The sequence below is a fragment of the Daphnia pulicaria genome, chromosome 11 (assembly GCF_021234035.1).
Source record: "Daphnia pulicaria isolate SC F1-1A chromosome 11, SC_F0-13Bv2, whole genome shotgun sequence".
Classification (NCBI taxonomy): Eukaryota; Metazoa; Arthropoda; class Branchiopoda; order Diplostraca; family Daphniidae; genus Daphnia; species Daphnia pulicaria.
Window position 1 is genome coordinate 1,296,835 of NC_060923.1, and position 9,748 is coordinate 1,306,582.

The 9,748-nt window shown below is 37.7% G+C and overlaps 3 protein-coding genes across 5 annotated transcripts; 1 reads left to right on the forward strand and 2 right to left on the reverse strand.

Annotated features, from left to right (window-relative positions):
* Positions 1 to 80: 80 nt before the first annotated feature.
* LOC124315347 (E3 ubiquitin-protein ligase RNF103-like) lies at positions 81 to 4,602 on the reverse strand. Of its 2 annotated transcripts, none has more exons than XM_046780976.1 (2): positions 3,709 to 4,602; positions 81 to 1,713 (listed from the first exon to the last, which is right to left on the reverse strand). In XM_046780976.1, the coding sequence occupies exons 1-2, from the start codon at positions 3,833 to 3,835 to the stop codon at positions 557 to 559; spliced, it is 1,284 nt and encodes a 427-aa protein (XP_046636932.1). In that variant the 5' UTR covers positions 3,836 to 4,602; the 3' UTR covers positions 81 to 556. The 2 variants fall into 2 exon arrangements, with proteins under 2 accessions (XP_046636932.1, XP_046636933.1); XM_046780977.1 differs by lacking the exon at positions 3,709 to 4,602 and adding an exon at positions 2,202 to 3,684.
* Positions 4,603 to 7,068: 2,466 nt separating this feature from the next.
* LOC124315641 (60S ribosomal protein L21-like) lies at positions 7,069 to 7,968 on the reverse strand. 2 transcript variants are annotated; one of them, XM_046781442.1, is made up of 3 exons: positions 7,869 to 7,968; positions 7,396 to 7,666; positions 7,069 to 7,335 (listed from the first exon to the last, which is right to left on the reverse strand). In XM_046781442.1, exons 2-3 carry the CDS (start codon positions 7,656 to 7,658, stop codon positions 7,116 to 7,118), a joined length of 483 nt encoding a protein of 160 aa, XP_046637398.1. In that variant the 5' UTR covers positions 7,659 to 7,666; positions 7,869 to 7,968; the 3' UTR covers positions 7,069 to 7,115. The 2 variants fall into 2 exon arrangements, with proteins under 2 accessions (XP_046637398.1, XP_046637399.1); XM_046781443.1 differs by lacking the exon at positions 7,869 to 7,968 and adding an exon at positions 7,789 to 7,813.
* A 360-nt stretch (positions 7,969 to 8,328) lies between these two features.
* LOC124315633 (soma ferritin-like) lies at positions 8,329 to 9,384 on the forward strand. The gene is made up of 3 exons (XM_046781425.1): positions 8,329 to 8,623; positions 8,744 to 8,968; positions 9,028 to 9,384. Exons 1-3 carry the CDS (start codon positions 8,525 to 8,527, stop codon positions 9,211 to 9,213), a joined length of 510 nt encoding a protein of 169 aa, XP_046637381.1. The 5' UTR covers positions 8,329 to 8,524; the 3' UTR covers positions 9,214 to 9,384.
* Positions 9,385 to 9,748: the final 364 nt, after the last annotated feature.

Sequence of the window (9,748 nt, forward strand, 5' to 3'; positions counted from 1 at the left end):
ATACTGCATTAAAAGAAACAAATAATAATCAGCAAAAAGACAAACATTTTTTTAGTTCAAACAATATTAATGACAATTTCTGCATGATAAAAAGGTTCGTTTATTTAAAAAAAAAGAATCAATTACAGTCACAGATATTCGCTTTATACATAGATAAAATTATTAGAAAGAATGTGAGAATGTATCTCGGATTCTGACTTTTAAGCAGAAGCAAACCAATTGCTTATGAAGTCAAAAAATTCAAAAGTTGTTACGCAATATACTTAAAATTTTATTCGTCCAGTGCTCATTATCACAGACAGAAGTACCTGCCCGAAAAAAAAAATCGCTTCTCAAGAATCTCTTGCGGTGGCATTTGACTTTGATAAATATTTTGACATCGATGAATTGAAGAAATCAATAATTAATTAAAATAAGACCTCCGTAGTGTCTGAACTAAATGATTGGTTAAGTTAAAATATCCGAAAAGACACACAACTAATAAGTCAAAATAGAAATCCGAACCGTTAAAGTTAAAATGAAGATGGAAAATTTATAAACACACAATGAGATCACATCAAATAGAAAGGTGTTTGTTTTGATAAGCCGGCCATCTGCAAATCGGACAATGATGATTGTCTCGCTGCAGCCAGACCATAATACAATTATGATGAAACTGGTGACCGCACGGTAGACCGCACACGTCAACAGTGACGCGGTATTTGTCCAAGCAAATGGCGCAATCCGCACTCGGAATCCACTTCATGGTCGACGGGGGTTGGTCATCATTCCACAGTCTATTTGCAACGGAATGACAATTATCTGCTGCTGCATCGGCGTAAGACTGGGCAGATGAATAATCCAGCCGAAGAGACTCTCCAGCAATGCAGCCTTCAAAACGCCAAACAGGGAGGTATTTCAGGTAATCCGTTGGCACGGTCGGTGTCAGCCACAAATTAGGCAATGCAAGGCGTTCAATTAATTGCTCAACATTTTCGTCAAGTTCAAAATCCATTAAACTGTGAGCCGTGTCGAAGGACAGGGGTCGAAAAAGACAGTCGATCAGTAGCGACCATCGAGATAATATTCGTCGTCGGACATTTGTGGCGCCATTGGTAACGTTAGTGGTCACTTGACGAACATCAGTCTCGTTGGCGGTCATGACGTTGTGGTTATCATTCCGGCGTTTCAGTAGATGGACGATCCAGCTCACGGCAAGGTTGTAAATGAAAAAGGTCAATGCCAACAGCATCGGGTAGGACTGAAGGGCGATCCATATCTGTTGCATCTGACTGACGGCTGTGGCAAATGGCAACTTCTCAATGTCAATTTCAATGATGTCGGTCGCCTTGTCACCTTCAAAATGGGACCAAAGCTGAAAAGCCGCCCAAAGTAATCCCCATTTAAGGTTCGACCGGCCTACGCGGTACAAAACGCGCAGTAGAAATCTCCAAGGTTTAGTGCGCCGGCTGAGTACAATGTCCAGGATTGTCAAGGCGTTTATGAGCATAGAGCTGAATTTTAGTAAGTCGCTTTTTAATATCACTTGGGCCTTGATTTCGGAGGGTGACGAAGCTAAAAAATCTTCTTTCGTCGGCAGAGCATCGCACCCAAAAGCATCTGGATAGGCGCTCGTCTTTTCTAGACAGGATCCACTGTAGTTGGTTTGGAGTGTGTGAACTAAAAAGGATTTCGTGTCATTCGCTCGAGATGGATACACCTTGTCAAGATAATCTGCATCAATAAAAAAAGAGAGAAATTATTAAATGATTTCATCCACACATATATACTGTCTGTCAACAACACAGGGCTTATAGTTATCGATTATTACACGGCAAATTAATAACTTAAAAAATCACCAAATTCAAATTGCGCTAGCTAGCTATAAGTGTTGATTGCGCATCTGTGAGCTGGTATTTTAAAGCTCTTTTAGATAAGAGAGAAATTTAATAATTAGAAAAAAATTGAGATATAGACAAAAATCTTAAAATATTCAATTTTAAGTTTAATCAAATTGAACTGAATTTTGAATTAAAAAAAAAAAAAAAAAAAAAAAACGTTTCTGGAAAACCCTATTACGAAATTTCCTTTGGTTGCTGAAACGGACGGACCGACGTATCAGGCCAATGGCCGGAATCATCGAGGTTAGACAAAGAACGCCAAACGATTTTAAGCACAAAAAGGGAGAAAATTTTGATTAAAAGTAAACAAATTTTACTTACAATTTCGGTGGGAGCTACTCAAAATATACACGCCTGATTTAGCCCATATCATTCATCAAAAGGACATCACGAGATCAACAGACACGGGAAAGTGAGTCAAATGTCATTTGTGAGAACCAGTTTGGAACTTTCTTCTTTGCAAGAAGAATGAAACTGAAACTCCCGCCCATGGCAATTCAATCGTAGAATGTCATGTTATATACAATTCATTCCCTATTATGAACCTTTTTTTTTGTGTGTGTCAAGTACAATAAACTTTTACAATTTGCTTCTGAGAGAAAAGTGTATCTAAAATCGCGAAGACAATTCTTTTTTAGATAAAAGATATTGCTATTATAAAAAGGTAAATTAAATAATCATCCGAAAATGGATTTATCACTATATAGGACATTTTATTAGATGTGAATTTATTCGACTGAGACGATTTCTACGTATATAGCAGACGTTTAAGAAGTAGCCAGTCACCAACCAAGGAGTTGCGTCACGTGCTTTTTGTTAATTTGCTTAGTCATAGTGACCTGAAAAACTGGTATTTTGGTTTTCTCTGCAAGAACGAATGACGCAATTGAATTTCAGTTACCTTCACACCGATAAACTGCGTTATTTCTTAACCACTTTCTTCAAACACGTACACACTTACTGCTAAACATTCCATTACTATTAAAACATGAACCGTTTTACATTACGTGTTCAGAGTATGCTACTCATGTTACCGAGTTTCTCCGTATAAAATGTCAATAGATGTTTGAAGATGGCTGACAATTCTCTTACTTTCACTAGTACTATTCCAACCGAATTCCATAGCAGCAATTCGAACTACGCAATTTCGTGATTCCAGATTACACGTATTGAAAATGTCATTTATCTTATTTTAAAAAAATCGAATTTTACAGGCGATGGAGTGCGATGTAAACTAAACTAGCAACATCTTTTTGCTTAAAGAAATGAGAGGGAAAGTCTAAAGAAAACCCCAAACACAAAAGGCCGCCTCGTGTCGGCTCTTTGGACGACCAGGCACAGCAGCAGCGGACGATGAACAGAATTTAGAAATTGGGTCAAGGCTGCTGCTGTTCGACCAAACAGAAAATGTGACAGTAATGTACAGCAGGCACCCTTCCACCGGTTGAGAATTACCAAGAGAAGCCCGAGGAGTAGGGCAGCACATACCACTTTTCCTTTTGCGCGCTTTCTCCCCCGAGCAAGGACCTACTTAATTTCCCAAAAAGGTTCCCAGATATAACCAGCAACCTCCCCCCTCTTCTCCTCTCTCTCTCTCTCTCATATACCTGTTGAAATTTCACTTTCACTTTCGTTTTCAAGCGGCACAGAAAACATTAGTCTTTCGAGTACACACTTATTTACGGCTGAAGAAATTCACCTTCGTTCGCAACAGGAGCAATTAATACAGGAGACGACGCGTGTCATCGAGGAGCACTTTGTTTGAGCGACAATCAAATTTTTGCTAATCAAATAAAACTCGGATTTTAGAAAATAAAATAGACGTTACCAGGGTGATTGCAAACAATGGCTGATTGTTGTTTGCTGGCGAAAACTTGTTGATACCAAGTAACCGAATGGCAATAGGCGAAAATGAAGAAAATTAACAAGAAGCAGCGCAGAACTTTCGATGCCATTTCAAATTCGGATCACATTACACTGCGCCGACGACGACACGCACTACATGATCTGCATTCACACTTTGATTCTTGTTTTTTTAATTCGGCCGGATTCGAAAAAATCCGCACAGGATGACAGGGCTGAGACGACGTTCCCACACCTATAAGTGGGAATCAATTGGGGCACAGTCGTCGATCACTGACTGACAAGCCAAAACGACACTTTTGTGTGTGTGTGCGAAGGAAACACACCACGACAGCAGCAAACGTAGGGTTCGAGAGCTGAAACGGTAATGTAAAGCTGGAGTGCTGGACGGTCTACGCGAGATACACAAGTGAAAGTTTTCTCTCTATACGAAGGCTGGTAGATCCAGTCTCGACCTCGATTTCCTTTACACAGGTCTCATGCTAGCTAGGGTGGAAATCTTTGTCTCTCGACGGGTGTAGACTAAGCCGACTCTTGCCCGACATCATCTGAATTTATACCCGATCATCACCTGGCCTCACGCTTCTTCCTTGTTGTTGTGGAACAAAAAATACCCTTTAGCTCCTCCTAGAGACCCTCTGGCCATGAGAGGTACTTCCCTCGGTTTGCCTTTGGTTGGAATGTACCAAAATAACAGACCAATTGATAATAGCCATACATAGGAAAAATGAAGAAATCTTACAACCGTCCTTGAGGGATCTTTATTTGTTGTTGGCACACCTGAATTTAAAACAACAATTTTCGAAGAATAAAATAACCTGGCCCCAACGGGTTAGACTTTTTCCCTGAGGACTGTTAACCTCTGATGGTACTACCCTGTATAGCACATTTTCTAAAAAAAAAATTAGTTTGTTTTAAATTTCGAACTTTCAAAATTTCTTTTCCTAAACTTGTTTTTGCTCCTAAACTCGTTTAGCAGAGGAATACGATTGAGGGCTTAGAAAAAGGTGATTTTTTGTTCACTTAAGCTGAAAAGATAAACGAGAGTGTGGCAGCTCTAGAGTGAAATCAAGTCGAGAAAGAACTGACGTGAGTGGACAACAGATCGTAATTTCTCCTAAATGTCTTGAGTGCGTGTGTCGTCGGTTTCCCTCTCTAAAATCGACAGTTGCCTTTTTGGTACGCAAATTTTGGTTGCCAAATTTTATTGAAAATTCAAGGTTATCAACAAACCACACGTTTTTTACCGGGTTAGTCACAAACGTGGAAATACCGAAATTCACGCGCATTGCCAAGCACAGTATTTAAAAGAAGAATTAAACTTAACATTTCGATTCAACAGGTGCCCAGTAATATCGCATATTTTTTAATGGGTTTGCTAAAAGTGTACAACAAATAGCGCGCATAAAAAAAACAAATAGTAAACGTTAGACGCCTGTTAGACGCCTGAAAGTTGAAACGCATTGCATCATTCTTTACTTAACGGAACTCAGAAAGCACAACGGGACGGATAGTGAAGCAATCAGCAAACGTCTTTGTTCAACTTGCCAAAATATATTTTAAGTAAAACTGTTAAGTTAAAAAAAAAAAGTGTTAATTACTAAAACGAATTATCAAAAAGATAACTCTTTAATTTGTACAAAACGACAACACGCGACAACACTCTATCACGACTTGTCTAAAAAGATGGAAAAAAATTACGTTTCAAAGTCTTTCAACGTGAAATGGCTTTCATATTGCGGGGATTTTTGAGAAGTAAGGGAAAGGCCGACCAAGGAAAAGGAACTGAAGAAAAAACAAACCGAAAGGCAGTAGTACCGACTTGGAAATGTTACAAAACAAGAAGCCATATTTTGGTAAATGATGTAACAGTGCACGAGTACAAAAACCCGTTGTCTTTCATATGTCATATGCGACCGACTAAATTTGCTGCATTCAATGGAGCCTCAAATTCAACGATTCGAATATGCAAACATGACAACCGCAAAGGCAAAAGAAATTTAGGCGCAACTTTTTGGTTTCTTAATTATTCTCGGTTGACAAAATTCAGATATCTTACTATTTACTTTGTAAATGATATCTAACAATCCATACACAATATAATTGAATTTTTTCCAGTAATATGCGACTGAGTAAATTTGCATGCATTCAAACCCCCAATTCAAATATGTGCAAATATGAAAACCCCAAAGGCAAGAGAAATTTATGCGCAACTTTTTAATTACTATTGGTTGCCAAAATTCGAATATGCTACTTCGCATTTATACAAAATGGAAAATAACATAAAACTCAATCGGCCAGTAAGAAGATAAGTTTTGAGGTAGGAGATAGGTTCGCCTGCAGTCTAAAACCAACAATAGAAAATATAAAAATTTCTTTCATTCTCCCTTAACGCAACATTAACGATATCGCGTACCATAAACTAATTTTCACATCCTTAACCACGCTCTAACAAATTATGTAATTCGAGATTGCCACACAAGCAATTTCTTTTTCAACCGACGTAGGCTTCTAACACATTAACTAGTCTGATTGCCGCGTATGTACACTAACACGTTTACGAGTTAATATACTCGGCCCAACAGAAATCTAGATCATACTTGCAATAAAAGAAACAAAACGATTGTCGATAGCCGCAAAACTCGGTTTAGCACCGTAGTGCCACTCGAATGACATAAAAATTGCGGATCAATTTTATTGTGGGAAACTACGCTTTATATTTGGTGCAGTCTATAGGCGCTCTAAATTGGAAAGCGTTTGTCGACCCTTTCTACGCATAAAACAGCTTACACATAAATATGTATGAATGATTTACCTTTGAGAAGTAGTAGGATGAGTGATGACTTGATGTTGCAGGCCTAAGGTTCTCTCAGGTATAAACATAGGATGTAGCTTTACCGTTGCGAAAATAGCAAATGATGATTACACGGAAAAAGGTTGCCAATTTATCGTTATTTCCTGAAATAAATATTTTAAAATATGATTAATACTTTTATTTTTTCTCTCGTGTAGTTGTTACGTGTGGCATTAAGGGTTCCTGTACTTTTCAACACCCCACCACAAAAGAATAGAATGAAAAATAAAATAATTACTTTGAAGTTAGAGATGTACAACTCTTTGGTTAGAATCTGGTCAATTTTAACCAACATCAAGTTGGTAATCACAGCGACGAAGTCTGGATCATAGAAATGAACTAAAACCCAAATGCTTGACTAAGAATTACTACTACCTACACACTCGTCGGCTGTTACCGTATCGTCGTCATGACTAACCACCAAGTGCATTAGGTCTACTGTAATACACTAAAACTAAAAGAAAAATAAAGTTGAGGTCCATCCACTTTTATTTGAAGTTCAGGCTTAAGATGTACAATTAAGCAATAAACTCGTAGGGAATGGGAGCAAGGAAAACTGGCTCATTGTTCTTGGTGGAGACGAAATGAGCTGGTCTTGGCTGGGCAGGTAGACGCTTAACATTCACCTTGATGCCCTTCTCTTTAGCTTCCTTCTTCAGCTTCTCGTTGGTCTTCACTCTGGTCAAGAAGTCTTGACGGCACTTGGAGTGGTTGATGTGTTCCACACGAACATTGATTCTGTCAACAAGAAAAAACTGTAAATTAACATACCACATGTGACATACTAGGGATGCATACCTCTTGGGCAAGATCTTTCCACGAACTTGTTTGTTGACAATGATGCCAACAGCATGTTGTGTGACGTTGAAAACCCTACCAGTCTTGCCGTGGTAGAATTTGAATGGCATACCCTTCTGGAAGGCACCATTGCCCTTGATGTCGACAATATCTCCCTTCTTGTACACCTTCAAGAAAGTTGACAGGGGTTCAACACCATGCTCCTTGAATTTCTTGGAGAACAAATGACGAGTACCACGACGATAACCTTTGGAGTTCACCATTTTTAAATCTAAAATGACACAAGATTGAAAATGTAACCACGCCGGCAATCAACACTATACAGATACATTTAAAAAACGTTAAAACTATGCAAAAAAGTTACAAATAATTACTCAGAAAGATAAATCTTACAAAAGTGAAGTACTCAACAAAAGCTTATTAAGGGCAAATTCAATTCAAAGACTAAAAACTAAAACGAGAGATCTTTATACCTTGCTACACGAGGATGGCAGAAGAGCAAAGAAAGGAGTCAGATAAAATGGCTGCTTCGTTGAGTAGAGGAAATGCGCTCTTGACAATTTAGAAGTAAATCTCGTTTGAATTTCGTCATCTAATTTAGAAAAATATTGAATGAAAAAAAAACTTATTTTTAGATAATTTGGTTTATTTCTAATTCCTTTGAATTTGTTTAAGTTTATTATTATATTTATGTTTCTGTAGGCAACATGGGCATTGGGCATAAAATTAGGCGCCAATTTGGAATCGATGTTTTCTAGTTTTCATTAATGACAGTATAACTTGGGTAATTTTGATTCCTCGTTCTATACTCATAATTTCAAATTAATCTAAAGAAGGGAAAAATAAAAAATTATGTTTTTTCTATTGTAAAATTAAATTCTGTTTCCATGGCGACCAATCAACTTGCACAGATGGCGCTAGTGTCTACTGCGAATTTCCTTCTGCAAATACCGCAGAGAACAACTCAGTCTCCAGTCTTCAGATTTGTTTTTGCTATTTCCATTACTTACCCATTGTCCAGCCTCACCAGTGCGTGATCGGACATTTTCTCATAATCAACAGTTGAAAAATTGGCTGCTCAACATATTTTTTGCATATTTAAATTTACAAAAAAATAAAAAAGAAGAAAATGTCGAAGTGCCGTCAGAACTACCATGATGAAACCGAAGCTGGGATTAACAAGCAGATCAATATTGAATTGTTTGCCCATTATTCCTATTTGGCTTTGGTAACGATCGAAATTACATAATATTTTTTATCGCAGCAATGTGAAGCTGTCTAATGTCAGCTGTACAAACAATGTTAAAACCTAATGATTGTGTGTCTTAACTTGATTATCTGTTTTTAGGCTGCTTTCTATGATCGTGATGATGTAGCTCTTAAGGGATTCTCAAAGTTCTTTATGGATTCTGCTAAAGAAGAACATGAACATGCTGACAAATTCATTAAGTACCAACACTTGCGTGGAGGAAAAGTTGTATTTCAACCCATTGACCGCCCTGCACAGGATAGTTGGGATACTACACTTGCTGCCATGGAATATGCTCTCAATATGGAAAAGCAAGTGAATCAGGTAATCACTATATTATTTTGAACTTTAATTATTTTTATATATTTAACCTCTTTCTTAAGGCTCTGCTGGATTTACATAAAGTGGCTTCTAGTCACAATGATTCCCATCTGACAAATTTCTTGGAAGAAGAATATCTCAAAGAGCAGGCTGAATCTATGAATAAGTTAGCGAAGATGGTTACTAATTTGCAGCGCGTCGGAGAAGGCCTGGGTGTCTACGTTTTCGATAAAGATTTGCAAGAATGATTTGATATCATTGCAGAATGCTATATGCAGTTTGGAATGCACTAGTAGCATGTGGTGTTGGCTGTTTATGCCCTTTGCCAATTAAGCTCTTACTGGCAATATGTATCTTTCATTTATATTCTCGTTTTCTTTTACTTCGAATATTACGGAAATAAAAGCGGATTAATCAAGTGTCTCTTTTTACATTGTAGCACCCTATCTCTAAAAAATGCAGCAATCAGTTAAAACGAACAAATGTAAAGGGTTAAACCTAATGAACAACTAAAGGAATGAAGATATAGGATGATACTACAAATTTCGTCTTCAACAATTACATTAAGCATAACAGTTATATAGGTATAGGTTTAAGGTTGGTAGTAAGCCGTACAGTTTGAATAAAACGACTGGAGTTGCATATACTTCGTTTGTTACCTCCCTCGCCTCAAGGAATAATGGGTGGGCTTTAAACCAAATGAATTTTGTTGTTGTAGGATCGAAATATAAATTTCTGTTGCTACATTAATGCTTTTACTTCGACATCAAGCGCTTCGTGAAG

Bases quoted from the DNA above. Each gene is read 5' to 3' on its own strand.
- LOC124315633 (XM_046781425.1), top strand. From the start codon at position 8,525: ATGTCGAAGTGCCGTCAGAACTACCATGATGAAACCGAAGCTGGGATT. The intron at 8,624-8,743 runs GTAACGATCGAA...ATCTGTTTTTAG, and splicing joins ATTATTCCTATTTGGCTTTG to GCTGCTTTCTATGATCGTGA. The intron at 8,969-9,027 runs GTAATCACTATA...CTCTTTCTTAAG, and splicing joins TGGAAAAGCAAGTGAATCAG to GCTCTGCTGGATTTACATAA.
- LOC124315347 (XM_046780976.1), bottom strand. From the start codon at position 3,835: ATGGCATCGAAAGTTCTGCGCTGCTTCTTGTTAATTTTCTTCATTTTC. The intron at 1,714-3,708 runs GTAACGTCTATT...TTATTGATGCAG, and splicing joins CATTGTTTGCAATCACCCTG to ATTATCTTGACAAGGTGTAT.
- LOC124315641 (XM_046781442.1), bottom strand. From the start codon at position 7,658: ATGGTGAACTCCAAAGGTTATCGTCGTGGTACTCGTCATTTGTTCTCC. The intron at 7,336-7,395 runs GTATGCATCCCT...TCTTGTTGACAG, and splicing joins GGAAAGATCTTGCCCAAGAG to AATCAATGTTCGTGTGGAAC.